At 40.5% G+C, this 15,410-nt stretch overlaps 1 protein-coding gene across 1 annotated transcript in view; it reads right to left on the bottom strand.

The window, feature by feature from the left end:
- The window catches only part of eys (eyes shut homolog), a 137,912-nt gene that overhangs the window by 42,242 nt on the left and 80,260 nt on the right, over window positions 1-15,410 (bottom strand). Inside the window, exons 33-38 of the mRNA XM_035605482.2 lie at window positions 11,189-11,379; window positions 10,998-11,089; window positions 8,673-8,823; window positions 8,450-8,562; window positions 7,843-8,099; window positions 1,055-1,216 (exon numbers count right to left, since the gene is read on the bottom strand). Coding sequence (XP_035461375.2) covers window positions 1,055-1,216; window positions 7,843-8,099; window positions 8,450-8,562; window positions 8,673-8,823; window positions 10,998-11,089; window positions 11,189-11,379 — 966 coding nt within the window. The remainder of the gene's footprint in view (window positions 1-1,054; window positions 1,217-7,842; window positions 8,100-8,449; window positions 8,563-8,672; window positions 8,824-10,997; window positions 11,090-11,188; window positions 11,380-15,410) is intronic.

The raw sequence follows: 15,410 nt of genomic DNA, 5'->3' as shown, positions 1-15,410 counted from the left end.
TGCAGTTGGTTGAATACGGCTCAGGGTGAAGTTACACAAGAGATCGCTTGCGCAGAGCAAATGCAATTTTGAAAATACGCTGTCCAGCTCGTTTAATACTGTGATCGTGGATTCAAGACACATCTTCGCATCAGCGGCAGCCATCTAAGTTTTAAACAAGAGAGAGACCAACAACTATTCACATTCACACCTATGGTTGATTAACATTCTACTGAAGAAAGCCGGAGTAACCTGAGAGAACCAACACAGTCACGGGGAGAACATGCAAACTCCACACAGAAAGGCCCTGGATGGTTCCTGGATCCAATCCAGGAACCATCCTGTTGTGAGGCGACACTGCTAACCACCACACCATCGTGCAGCCATACAACACCTAAAACATTGATAATATGAGGAAGTAGCCTCTAGAAATACAATTAAACAGACTCTGCTTACAAACAGAACGGAACGTTTAACATCTCAATGTTATCAGCTGCTGAAACTTTACGAGAACGGATGTAACATTTCTGTGTGAATAATGTGCCAATTATAGAAGAGGTTGAAAGCAACAAGCACATCAGTGACAAGAGGGCAATTTTAGTCGCAACAATAGTGGAATGCACTTTTTTTGTGCAGGTGAATTGAATTCTGAGAATGAAGCTACAGACAGCAGTCGGTTGGCTTAGCTAAGCATAAAGACTGGAAACAGCTTGCTCGCCTCTTCACTGAGCGTTGCCAAAAAACTGCACAAGAAAGTGAAAATGAGCATTTCTCAAAATGATCAACTACTCTTTATCAATTACGTGTTCTAAAAAGGAAAATGTGATGCATCCTGACACTGCAGGAGTGACATAATAGCCACTTAAAACAACATTATTCAAGGCTGTAGGATAGTTGGCACGGTATGAAAAAAAGAAGACCCTTATTTACACACAAGGACATACACAAGTACAAATGACAGAACGAATATAAAAGTATGGATATGCATGGGCCATTTTTCCAGCCTCTATCTATACTCGCTTTCACAGTGTCGCAGTGCTTTTTAACATTTGCAATAAAAGAAGATTGTACTCACTGTAAAGGATGGTGCCCTGTGCAGATCCTGTTTTCAATGTCAGACAGAGAACAGCAGCGGTGTCCTCAGCAGGAGCAGGTGTAGAAGGCTGGAGGAGGAACGCAAGAGGCTGCAGCTCCAAATAAGATGTGCCATCAAATGAGGGGATATATACTGTGGCATCTAGAAAACAAGAATGAAATTCATATTGATGAAATGCATTTAAAAGGCCAGTGAAGAGTGAGTGGAATTATAATATCCCTTAGAAAAAACATCTATTCACATTTGTATTTGAAAATATAATACACATATCTTAATGAAATGCAACCACAGTGCTTTTGTCAGTAGACAGAATGTAAGAATTGTCTGGTGTGTGCCTTGGCAGCACTGATAACGGGCCTGCGAGCCGAGTCAGCAGAGCCCTGTCAGGGCTGTGTGCTAGTGTATTATTTCCCACTGGATAACAAAGGACTATGACTGTACGGAGAGGTGGAGGAGGTACCGGCCCAGTTCATCAACTCCGCAAGCCAGTGATGATCTGTTGGCTTTTACACAAAGGACAATGTTCACCTGGTAGACAGCCCGATGTTCAGGTACATGACAGTCGATTCAAAATAGGCCATGGCGGCCGCAACTCAAGGGATTCAACTTTCAGAGTCCAGCTCTCACGAATAAGTGCACTTTATTCCCAGCGGAGACAATTCATAATGTGCAGTTTGTGTAGGGTATCCTCTCGCAACTCCTCTCACTTTTTGTTGGTGCTTTGATGTCGGATCAAATGGATTTTCAAAGCAGACCTGAATGATTGACAATATTTAGAAGACAACTAGAAAGTAAAAGAAAGGCAACATAAAGAATACTGAGAAATTTGATAGGGAACATCTGGTATGGTAACAGACAAACTGAGGTTCAATCCGTGGCAACAGGAAGAACTTACTCAATACTGTTGTTAAAAGAAATAGCCCAAATCAGGTTCAAACTTATTCCAATGTGAAATTTGCAACAGAGACATTTTAATGCCTTTCAGGTTTTTTTGCATTTGTACAAACTCAGATGACCACAAGATTATATGGAATTGCTTCAAAATTAGGAAAAACCATGAACACATTTAGTCTGCCTTTCTATATTGGTTTTATTTTTGGTAAGTCAGAGCGGATAAGTGTTTTGTGATTTACTGTCGGCCTGCTCCAACTGTGAGTCAGACACAGTGGTTTTATTTCTGGCAACAGGAACAACACAATCTCTGGGTATGTATCAGTTATTCTTACTAACAGGCTATCAGAAGAAAAAATGTTGGGTTTAATGAGAATTCAGCAGACCAACAAACCAGAGAATTTGTAGTTCTACCAAAAGTGATCGTAATCCTGTTTTGATTTTTTTGCAGTCTTCTTACTCTTGCCCCTTTTCCCAACCAATCAGAGTGGCTGAGAATTATGTGGATCAGACATGACAGCCAATAATTCAAATTACAAAGAAACTGTGTTTGTTTTCTTGTGGAAGAAGAAGTTTCTTTGGAATGAAAGTAATGAATCAATCCTGTAATGTTTGTTGGCAATTTGTGAGTAAGGCACATTAATTACAGCAAACACACACTGGCTGCCAACAGAAAGAGCTGGTAGCACCTAGCCAGTGTGCTGGCAGAGCAGAAAGCTGACAACCTCTCATCAGGTCCCATTACTGTCAAACCAAAAGCAGAGACACCCGCCACCCTCAAATGTCTTTCTTTATTTGCTCCCTTAAAGAATTATTTATTTCTCCTCCCAACAAAAAGAACATTCTCTTAGGTCCTTGTATGTATATTGCATAATATGTTTTTTGTAAAAATTAATCACATCAAATTCAATCACAGTCACCGTACCTCCAGCTATCATCTGGTGTTGACTACTGTTATAAATACACACATAAAATGTACTAATATTGGTTTTCGCTTCAAAACCCACTAGCTAGAACCAACAGATATAAAAACTCCTTTATACCCTTAGCCATCTCACTGCTAAACACGTAAATACGGCTTCTTAGTTTTATATTTTATCCGTTTCCTTTATTCCATTATATGTATTTTATCCGACTTTTAGCTGTACCTTAACACACACTAATTACAAGTATGTATTTATTGTGTTGTGTGTCATGTGTGTTTTGGATTACTGCTGCACAACCAATTCCCCTTTGGGGACAAATAAAGTTCTATTTGACTTCAATAGACTTGACTAATTTGGCAAACCCATATACTGAAATAGGTTACACAAAACCAAATGAGAAAAGGAATAAAAGGAGGGTCCAATGTCATTAGTATTAGTATTAGTATTAGTTGTGATTCGGTTAAAGTTGTTGAAAAGACATAAATGGGACAGAACTCTGCTCTCAACCTTCATTTTATGATTCCTTCCTGGCCAACAGCCTACATCCCAGCTTCAGATATATATGAGAAGTAAGGACACGAGGTAATGAGCCATAGAAGGAGGTCATGATCAATACAGGCCAAGTCTGAATAATTTCCTGCCTCGCTGGTTTTCGTCTTTTATGCCTACTTCTTTACCATGTGGCCATTTATGCCTTAACTAATTTTTGTGTGATCACTTAGCTCTCAATTGAATGCTTACATACTTGACAGAATGTCTTTGGCAGGGTCCCTGACCTACAGTGTCTTCTTGGAACAGGTAATTTATCATTGCTTTAAAACTCTGACTATGCCCAGGTGAACTGGGTTTATCTTGACGCAACCCCGTCTTATGGTTGGATTTTTGATATCAAACACACCACCACGTGATGGCCTGGACACCTTTCATTGCACCTTTCTAATGGTGTATCGCCAGGGGCCAAAGAGCACGACTCACCGCTATCACATGTCAAGCTTCTTACGTATGGGCCGCACCAAAGATACCCGCTGAAAGCACTGGATTGACAACTTTCAATGAATAAAATATAAAGACATCACTGCTGTGATTCTGTTGATATTGTGATGTATCAGATGTGTGCAGACATTTCCCAGTAATACATGGTATGACCCCTGACATCTGAGCTATATAGGGCAGTTTGAAGCTTTACCTGGTATAAAAAAATCCTAGAAAATGCCAGAAGTACAAATCCCTTTTGTAGTCTTAAATCTTGCAATGGGAAGTGAATACAGGAGCCGGTCAGACCACATACAGTATACTGTACCAAGTCGTGAAGACTGACCTCGGATTCGTTACCCAGTGTATGTAGAAGTAGTTTAAACTATGGCAGTTCATTATATTTTGTAAAAACCCTGGTTGATTTGTATGAAAAACAATATCTGTCTGAGTCGAAGTATAAAATACATTCAACCTTTGCTTAAATACAGTACTTGAATAAAAAATACATGGTTACATTTAACCACTGCATGTTCACCTGTGCATATATACTTACATTCACATGATATCACCCCTGTAGGGCTATGCATATACAGTATGTACAATATACATATATATATATATATATATATATGGGTCTTTTTCTGAATCAGTTTAATTGGTTTAGTTGTTTTATCCTGTATGTAGAAGCCCAACCAGGGGTGGGGGCTGCAATTGAGCTTCCGCTATCCATCCATAACACATTATTTTCTTTTGCATGTCCTCCTCCAGTGTCATAAGCAAACAAATAAATAAAACAATATGCACTTTTACAGTACTGGAATTCAAAGTACTCCAACAACTGTATATCAGTGAATACAGTGGTGACCTAATCTGGTACGAGGAGGGTGTCATATCTTATACAGATTGTAACGCCTTTTTTCGGTTCCTTAGTATGTTCTTCTTTTAATATTAAGTCAAACTAATAGATTACATGAGAACATGTATGAAATGACATTCTTTACATCAGTACGAGATTAGACTGTCTTCAATGATATAAGAGGCTGCAGAGACAAATGCCCAGCCAGTGTTTCGTCTCACGGGCTGTGTGACATGTCAGCATTTAATCTAGGACACAAACAAGTCCACATCATTAGTCGCTGGGTAGGATGATGGATCTATAATTACCAAAGAGCATGGGGTGACTTGCCTTATTTTCCTCTTGTGGCTATTACTTAATTCAACAAGATGTGAGGACAGGATTCTTCCCCCGAACAGTTCCCGTAGCCACACACATTTCACAGACCTCGTCAGCTTGTAAACAGCCTCTGGACTCCGTCTGTGGGCTACGCTAGAGTTGCAAAGCGCACGGCTGGATGAGTGCTCGTACGAGATTGCACAGAACAGACTGAGGAGCTTTTGAGGAAGAGAAATTCCTCAAACTCAGCAGCAACGACTCTAAAAGGCCACTGCTTGTATTTAAAGGGGAATGTTTATGAGTGCGGAGAGTTGAGGGATAAGCCGGCGCCAACTCTATGGTCAGGGAAGGAAAAGGCAGAGGGTAAAGCCCGCGATTTTATGACTGATAAAAAACCAAGAAAAAATAAAATTACACATTTGTGAGAATGTATAATCGAATCAAGCATAACAGGTTCATTTTACAGGTATGGGGGGTGGGAATTTGTCTTATATATACAAAATCACTATTGGACATAAGGCATAAGGGTTCATTTTTAATAAGTAGGGTGGGCATTAAGAGCACAAAGTGTCACACAGGCAACTAGCGGATGGGTTGCTGAAGAAGAGAAATAAATGAATCAATAAAACGAGGGAATCAATATATGAATTAATCATGTTCTGTTCTCTACCAGCCATTTAGCGTTTGGTCAAATCATCTTTAATAATTGGCTCAGCAAACCAGTTTCTCTGTCATGTTGGCGGGAGGGGGGTGACACCGCTTTCCTGGATGTGGCTGTCTCCCACGGGGAAAACAAATGAGAGTGAGGTCTTGAAAATAGCATAATTTTTTTGTAACAGTGCCCGAGGAGACAAATAACATTTCAGTAGATGACTTAAACACCTGTAAATTAGCATTTTTGGAACACATGGCAGAGGTGTCGAATGAAGGTGTCAGGTGCACACGCGCTGCTCAAGCCATGTTATTGGTTGTTAACATTAGCTTTGAGCAGCCCGCTGTCAGATTTCCATGTATTCGGTAAATAGGCTACACGATTATGCAATCGGGCTAAATCATGTACAAGGGTTGTGAACGTGAAAAATCAATCCAGCCTCCACTATTGAAACCTTTTCAGATGCTAATAAAGGATTTCCATCGCCGGGAATATTCCCCCTAGCCCAAAATGTACAGCACATGCAACATTTGGCAGTCACTGTTATTCAAAGCTTGTTTTTAAATACCCGTGACTGAAATTATTGTTAGTGCAGTACTGTATGAGCTGCTCAGGAAGAGTATAGTGTTTTACACAAGGGGGCACGTGAAGAAAAAAGGGTAAAAATCCTCACCATAGTTGAGAAAGAGATCCTACAGGATGACTCATTGTCCTGAACCAAACCTACAGGACTCCTTCACAACTGAAATAAAGTACCTGGGGGAACTTTAATTAATACGCAACGATGCCATGTTGATATTTTTTCCCCCACAGAACTTTTTTTTTTGTAATATTACAGGTGTAGAAATGTTTACTATGTCATAACCCACTTGGTTACTGCTGTTACATCAAGCTTGAATTCTTGCATGTAGCTTACAGAGATAATGATGGTACGTCTAGAAAAAACACTCCTAATTTCCAGCTCAGGACCATGGATTTTGCAGAATGAAATGCATTACAGGCTTCAGTTTTCAGTCGCAGTTTGGTTAAGGTTAAGTTACAAAACAACTTGGCAATTTTTAGTAAAAGATCATGGTTTGGTTTAAAATAGTACACCTTTTTGCAACGTTAAAGACATGCAAAGGTTTTTTGGCAGAAAGCCTTGAAGACAATTGTCCACTGTGCATGGAGAAGACCTAAATATGAATCCTAAGCTATGTTTGGACAATCGCTGCTCGGAGGAGGGGTTAAGCAAACGGCTTGTTTGAGATCATTTGCATATCAGTTGTAATACACCGAAATCCTCTTACATAGCAACCACATAGATTGAACACATGTAATTCTATATTAACGTATTTAATTAATGTCCGTACCTTTTTAATCCATGTTGGAGGATTAATCATACCATGTGCATAGCTAGAGTGCAGTAAGTCGAGCATGAGGATCACAATACAGCATCTGAAATGTCTGTCAGTCGCGTATCAAGCATGCACTCAATCGATTCACAAGTGTAGTGTCACTACTGTTGTTGCTGACAGATAATGAAAACGGTAGCATAGGGCGGGAACGCCGTTTTCCTCCACTGTCAGAGCAGATCACGTTTGCCGATAGAGGTAGAAAGAGACTTCACTCGCTGCACAGTAAGCGCACCGAGAAGAAGCTGGCAAAGGAAAAAACTCCTTAGTATGTGTGTCTAGTCCCGCTGTCTAGCATTGGGAGTGGTTGGTACAAAATAAATATTTTTGGTGGGGACAGGGATGAAGGCTGCGGCTGAATCTTGAGCAAGTGCTGCAAGGTCATACTCTCATTCTCCGCGAGCGCTGGAGGTGAACGTGGACACACAGCGATGGTTCAAGCTGCTTATACGGATCTTTCATTTCATTAATCATATCCTGAATAATTCACATCACTCAAAATTCCTAATGCAGTTGACTCTATTCTCCAGCAAAGTGAAACCTATTAGCCAAAGAGGCTCAGCATATATTATCCAACACAATTTGTTGGCTGGCTCTTGAAGATACCATTGTGGAGGTCACAGTGCAGTAGGTTTTTAAGCTTTTTAAGCTTGTGTGTGTGTGTCTGTGTATGTGTTTTATATATTATGTATAAAAACTGGGAAGCACTGTCAGCTAAAAACAAAACCCCCCCAAAAACAGATTTACAAGCCTACCTTTCTCACAAAAAGTTCCAGTAAAGTGAAGCGGGCAGTGACAGGAAGGCAGAGCTCCACCAGGGGGCTGCGGCTGATGACACGTTCCTCCGTTGCGGCAGAAACCGTCAGGGCAAACTTGAGGTTCATGCAGAGGATGGGTTGGTGTTTGTGTGGGAGCTGCCATTGTTGGTGTGCTCAGTGTGTCAGGGCTGGTCGATTGAGTTGTCAAACTTGAGGAGCCTGTTGCTGAGGCTCCGCCAGCATATAAAGAATATCTGTGAAAGTACACAAAGGTTTGACTTCAGATTAATTTAACATTAGAATGATTTGCTTTTCAGGATAGAAATGTGAACTAGACTCTATTAAATGGGTAAAAGAAAGGTGCAGCAATTCAACAAGTTGACTGATTTTGATCAAAGAAAAGAGGAAAACTCAAGCGCCATTTGTCACAATGGGTGGTCCGTTACTAGCGCATGCATCAGACAAAGCAAAATGTGACTTATTGTGCTTGTGCCAAGAAGAGCCGAATATCCTGGTTTTACCAAAAAACACAAATGGCGTGTTAAAAAATAAATCAAAAGAAAAAGGTTATTGAATAACTTTTTAAAGAATCTAAAGACTTTACCTGCATTGGTCTACGTTGCTGCGGGCGATGGCATCAGATGTGTAAAAGCTCCTCAGGTTATTCATCTCAGTTATTTCAATGCAGCCAGTAAAGTTATGGAAAGGTTTCGCTTTCTAAGGGGCAAAAAATATTTTGACATTTGATCTGTGCCTTGGCATGATGTTATTTTTTCAATATATATCAGTAGGTAGTACAGAAGCCAAACTGTACTTGTGAGTCTTACCTGATTAGGTCGATAATGTTGCGGCAGACCTCCCGTAAAGATGTGGGTTGTGTTTTGTATCGTGTGTCCCAACCAGTAATTACTTGCCGAACTTTTGATTTTCTCATGGCCCCAAAGAGTAAGTTCTGCTTCACAGGGGGTCAAGTGTTGTCTGTGAGAGAGCATATTAAAAAAGAAAAAAGAAGTTATAAATAAACATTTGGCCATAGTTGCCTGAGAAGGAGGCTGAATTGTCAGATGTTGAGATTTGAAAACTCAGGTAAATGAGTATAATTGTTTTGTTTACTCTGCTGATGCATTCATTAACCACAATCCTTTTTTCCGTGGCGCCACTGCAGAACTCCATTTTGTTTTGTGTCTTATGAGCCTTGACACAACTATTTTGGACCTACCCCACAGCCATTCATAGATTTTCAAAAAAGCAATTCTCCATTTTGAAACAACAGGGGAGCAGATAATTACCCAAGTGCAGATTCTGGACCAACCATCTGCAGCTTGAGGGTACTCAGGCCACAGATGCACAGTCAGTGTCTCCTGATACCCTTGTTCCCCGAGTGGAAGTTAGGAAGGTCCGTGAAGCAATCAAGTCTGATTTGTTAAGCCTGTGCTTTGCAGGCTGTTGCATATGCCGGCTAAATACTCGGGGCACTCACTCCAAGCTGCATAAGTCCTTTCTCTAGAGCCGGCGTGGAGAAGCGGTTAATTTAGAAGCAGTCTGCCAGAGCGGCCTGGCCAGCAGCCAGAGGGCACTGTGCTCACTGTCCTTGAGAAGTCAGCCCCACTGGGTTTCTATTTAACATATTGAAAAGCGTCTTTGACGGCAAGATATATTAAAAGTCTATAATGAGTTAGGCATCGACGTTGAGGATGGCCATGGTGTTGTAGCTCTGGGTCAAATCAGACAAAGATGGACGGACTTGGCCATCAGACAATTACAAAGAATTTGCTTTGTGACACTAGAAACCATTTTTCCATACTTCCAACCCTCTAGTTATGACAGCTCTTTTTCTTGCAATGTCTCCAAGGGGTTGGTATAGAACATTATGATTGATTCATACTGCTGTTGTATTTTTCTTGCAGGAAAAAAAAGAAGAAGAAAAAAACAGGGGTGGAGCCTTGTAGCCCCTTAAACACGATAGGCCTTTCTGGATGCTCTTGCATATTTAGGGCAGTGCAACCTTCCCAGTCAGCTTTGTTCCGACAGGAAATAATTTGCTCACCTTTGATACAGTATGTTCATAATCACCTTCAGTACCTTCCTTTTATCCGTTCATGTCTTTTGAAATTTCATCTTCACAAACTTTAATTAGTTGATTTATATAATTCTGGCTCTGCCTTTTAATCTCATCCCTTAAGATAAGTCTACAAAAAAAAGAACTGCAGTGCAATTCTTTATCTTTGCCAAAAGAGAACATCTGGCTCAAAAAAGATTACAATGTTAAAAAGTCTCTACACTCTCTCCTTAAATGCAGAGTTAACTGATTTGATATGAGTAGAACATTAGCCGCTTTGTTTCAGCTTCCAGCTCATACATAATAATCGTTGTGTCTTGAAACTAAACCACAATCTTTCTCATGTCAGAATATAATGGAAAGGGTTGGCAGCGTGATTGCACATGGCCCTAGGAACAATATAACTAAAGGAGCCACAGCCCCACTTTAAATCATTTAAACATTGATTTTGTGCTCAACTCTCGAGTGTTAATCTTTTTGTAATGAAAAACTGCATATGAAGACTTTAGAACAGCCAATAAAACACGATCAGTTATCACTAATGCATTTTAACGGGGCACTTTATGCCATTTGTTTTTTAGTTCTTTAGCATGTAAGGCCATTTGTTATAAAAATCTGAAATCTCATTCTGGTGATTCCTGACAATTATGTGAGGTCTCCTTTTATTAGTCACAGCCCTTCAACACCAACAATCCTTCCACACTTGAAACGAGCGGCTCAGATAAGGATCAGGGTAATACCACCTAGGGTGCTAACAGTATTTGAACACAATTTGTATATTATTAAGACCTAGTGTAAGTCGCTTATCATTGTGAACTTAGATCTTTTTTCTCTCAATAGAAAAATGTACTATTGCCTGAAGTAGATACATAACACACTGTATCTGGAATGATGTCTGCGTTGATAGATTTTGTTCAATTAAAAGCTGCCAAATTAAATTGCGACTTATCTCCTTTTTTTTTTTAAATTAACATCTCACATTGCAGCAGCATTTCCTTTTCTATAAACAAGCTGGATATGAATTGACCACAACACAAATCTGAACATTCACACCAACACTCACTCCGTAAAATAAATAGCAAAAAGAACATACCTGATGTGAACAATGTGAACTAGGCCATCGTCAACACGACTTAATGTATTGATCAATGTGATCCCTTCCTCCTGGTTACAGCAAAAGGTATACTGAAACATTTGAGACAGAGGTCATGCATTTTATTAATGTATTTACTATAAACCCATAAAAAACTACCATGCAGCTTAAATATGCCACAGGAGCTTTACCTGTAAGACTCCATCCAAGATGAAGAGCTTCACGAAAAAGAAGTCCCCATTAGCAGGTCCTTGGTCCACATAAAATATAGTTCCCCGGGCCGCTTGGGTATGAAATCTCACAATAATGTGCTTGAGTGCACTGAGGTCAATACCCTCAAACTCAAGGTATGAATTCCCAAAGTAATGAACATAGCTCCGATCTAGGAAATAAGAAAATATAGAGAGTTGAAATGGGGAGGAACAGGTAAACAAAAGCGAGACTGCAGTTTATGCATCTTTACTGTAAGTTCTGCCGAGATTCTCTATTGATCCCTGAAATAAGAATTCAACCTTTCACTCACTTCCTCCACAGGGAGCTGAATGCACAGAGCGAGATACAGAGCAGCACCCACAGAATTATTACAGACTCACCTCGGCAGGGAGGATGTTTACTATACTACTTTGGCATCAGGAGATAATGGACTTTCTGGTTTTGTTACTCTGCAGTTGCACACACTAATACGTCGCTGGATAAAATGTAAATGTGACCTGTATCCATCAAATGACCTTGGCAGCATAGATGGATGCAGCTTCAAGAGACGAGGGTGATTTATTGTGGCAAGTAGACTCGAAAAGTAGCTAATTATTGTTTTGCGAAAGCAGGGGGGCAAAAAAGGCTCTTGGTAGCATCACACTTTTCTCTTTTGCTCACTGTACAGTCTTACTGTAAATAGTCTTATTTGCCAAAAGGCTGTAAGGCATGCAAATGACACTATATTAGATGAGAGAGGAGCCACGGCTGAAACGAACAGATTCATACAAGTTTATTACATGCCTCATTTTATAGTGGAATAACTTGGCTTAGATCATCCATGAGAATGGCCAATTATGTGGTATTTCACTAAAAAGTTCCACTGCCCTCCAGCTTATTGGGGGTAGTGACGCAGACAAACTTAAAAGACTGACTCAGACTGCAATTGAAGGCGAGCATTAGGGGTGCTCATGCTCAATGTATTTCCCATCTGAGGGAAGTAGTGCAATTTGTGGCGAGAAAGTCAAACTGGAGAGCCAGTTAAAATGAAAAGCGTTCCCCGTTGCACCTGTCTCATGCTCTGTCTGTTCTTATCTGGGGGGAAAAAAAGAGGCGAGAGAAAACATTATTGCACTAGAGAAAGCAGCAAAGCCCTTTTTAAACTTGTTGCCACGATTAATCGGGAAGCTGCAAGTCCCTTTATCAATATGTGTTACACGTCAAGTCGTAGTAGGCCAGAACCCCTTTGATCTGACAGAGGGGCCCCTCAGCGCATCTGGCAAACAAGCCAACCTAAATACCCCCATATTCTCTGGAGAGCAACGGGACCAATACCCCGGAGAAAATCCCCCTGAAATGAAAAAAGGAGAAAGAAAAGTGAGAATTATCGGGCGCAGACCCACTGTGATCTGTGAATTAATCAGGATAAATGCGCACGGCAAAGATGCTGCACCGTCTTGTGCTTCACTCCTGACAGTGGGGTTTGCCAATGCTGATGATGGAAAATTACCCCTCAGAGACAAAGCTATTCATTAATTTTAAAGCCTTGTTTAGTCTGATGTAGTCTTTGATGCAGTCTGAGGCTGCTGCCAGGAGGCAGTATCACGCCTCATTAGCAGTTAGATCGAGTCTCTCCTTCAAAGGTCTCCTGTCTTTACCACTACCTTACGTTCTCACACCAGATTTTCCATCTACAAGTCTCGAGTAACTGGTTGGACTGAAGCTTCATTGTAAATGTGTAAAATACTGACTGCAACTGTATGTTTTTTTTCACTTCCAATAATCTGTTGTACAGAGTATTTTCTTTAATTCTATTTGACTGGTAACATAATGCTGACCAAGGAGTTTGTCACTGAAAAAAAGTTTGTCTCAGCGGGAATATTTCTTGACATGTATCTTTCAGATCTGATATAATTAGGGCCGGTTTTAATACGTGTCCATAAAAGAGGTGAGAAAAAAATTGATACGAGTCATACTTAATGTGACGTCGTGAGGTGGAGCGCAATTTTGCAGCGCAGACTGCGTGGATGAGTCAGACAGGTTAGAGCACGAGATTTTCCACTGGGGAAAAAATATATATATATATTTGGAGAAATGTGAACTTTAAGATCAATTAATATGAGGATAGGCTTTGAATGGTGAGATTTAATTGATATAGACTTACTGTCCCATTTATTAAAAAAGAGCCAGGGTGTGAGTCCTGTTTGGTCCCTGATTTATTGGGTAAGGTAATCGACTGACTGATTGAACACGTCACGGGACTGAGATAAAATGCTGCTGAGGACCATTCTGGGACCCCTCACAATTTCAGAGCCCCGGGGGGAAGGCAAAAGGTCACTCTGTGCTTCCAAAGTGACGGAGAAATGTCCCATACTCTAAGCTGTGTAACCTAATTTAGATTTAGACCAATATTATTATGCTGCAGAGACTCACAGAGGAATTCAATCCTAAATGTGCCTCTCTTTTTTTTCTAATTATATTTTTGTTGTCTGGTTTTAAAAATAACTGATGAAATGACTCCGACACACTGCACTGACAGTTACTGTACTGGAGCACACGGGCTATAAACTGCGGCTGAAAATGACAAATTTAGACCCGACGTTTTTTCATCTTACGCAGCCTTCTTCTCATGAATATGCATAACTGTGCACATCATGCAAATGCCATTATGACTCACTGGAAAAGTTGTGTCACTGAATATATCAAAATTGCTTCAGGCACACTAATGAGGTTCTGCCAACTCAATAATAAACAAAATATATAAAAAAAAACCAGGTACTATAAACTTAGTGCTAGCCAGAACAAATACATACATTTAAACCGGAGGTTCACAAGGTGACTGATCCGAAACATGTTTGAAATGGCCCTCTGGCGAACGTCTTACTCATCAGGCAGATTTTGGAGGCGCTTAAGTAATTTCATTTCTGCTACACATGGCAGCAAAAGATAACAGCCTCACCTGCGCTGCAGTGATCACTCCAAGGAGAGTCAACCTAATCGTGGCTTAGCTGCGGTAAGCCTCCCTCCACCAGCAGTGTGCTTTCTAGATTCCCATCAGCTCTCATATTGTGGAGCTGAAATACTGTGGAGCTCAGCATTGCATGTACAGTGATGAAAAATAAAAGGAACCCAGAAGACAATCCCCTTCCATCCGTGGAGTATACGTTTGCTGCCGAACTGAGCTGAATTCATTTATTTTTCTCTACATCAAAATTAAGATGAAAAGTCAAGGTTCTGACCATATTCACACATTCTCTTCAGACATGTTATCCTCTACTGTCAGTGTACCATCTTAACTAGCTCCCCTATGTTTAAATTCCCATTGACTTGGTATATTTCAAATGTTGTGGAGCAGTCTTAGGTTTAAAGGAGCACTGTCTGAGTCTATTTCAAGCAGCACCAAGGGCACTGCATGTGTTTAGATGGTGACCTAGTTAGATAAACTCACAAGTTTCTGGGTCCTCTTCCTTTCAAACTTATTTACTTTGATTATGCACGTATGTGTAAAAGGGTAAAGGGATATTTCGGCCTGTGGATGCCCACGTTTGTCTTTCTCTACCAGTGTCCTGTGTATAAATTCAACCTTCTCGACGCCGAATGCAATACGCACCGGGTGAGGGCTGGATCAGGTGCAGAGGGGAGGACTCCATTATGTTTGGCCCACAGTGATTTTCGAGTGTCGCAGTGAATTGGTTCAAGCTTGTCAGTGTTCAATAGGTCTGTTTTACAGCTCTGTGAACAGTTTCAAAGGTAGACCTCATCTGTCAAGGAGGAACAATCTGCCCCGCGCCCTGAATCCCTCGTCTCACATAGATGACTGAATCCAATACCGACAATATATAACATATTCTATTCTGTGTCTCTCGTTTGAGTGTTAAAAGGACATGGCCCCAAACAATGATTGGACTTATTACGCTTTGAAAACATTTTTTGCAGTCTAGTGGGCAATATGAAGTTAAACTTTAACAGTATTTTTTTTTTTTCAATCTCTCAATCACACCTAATATATCATCACCTGCTATGTTCAAAAGGCTCTATAATCACATTTGGAGTAGCAGCTCAGTGGGAGTCTCCTCTCATTCGACACCAGCAAACCTTGTGCGACATAAATGTTTGGTAGGAAGGCGAAGAGAAGGATAGGTTTGTAATTTTGTTACAAAGAAAAATCCAAAAATCACTTGACCTTCTTGATAACCCATTAAACCAATTGATTGGTTTATT

This window comes from Scophthalmus maximus, chromosome 10 (genome assembly GCF_022379125.1).
Source record: "Scophthalmus maximus strain ysfricsl-2021 chromosome 10, ASM2237912v1, whole genome shotgun sequence".
In the NCBI taxonomy this organism is placed as follows: domain Eukaryota; kingdom Metazoa; phylum Chordata; class Actinopteri; order Pleuronectiformes; family Scophthalmidae; genus Scophthalmus; species Scophthalmus maximus.
Note: the sequence above shows the minus strand (reverse complement) of the source record. Positions and strands in the feature narration are given on the sequence as shown.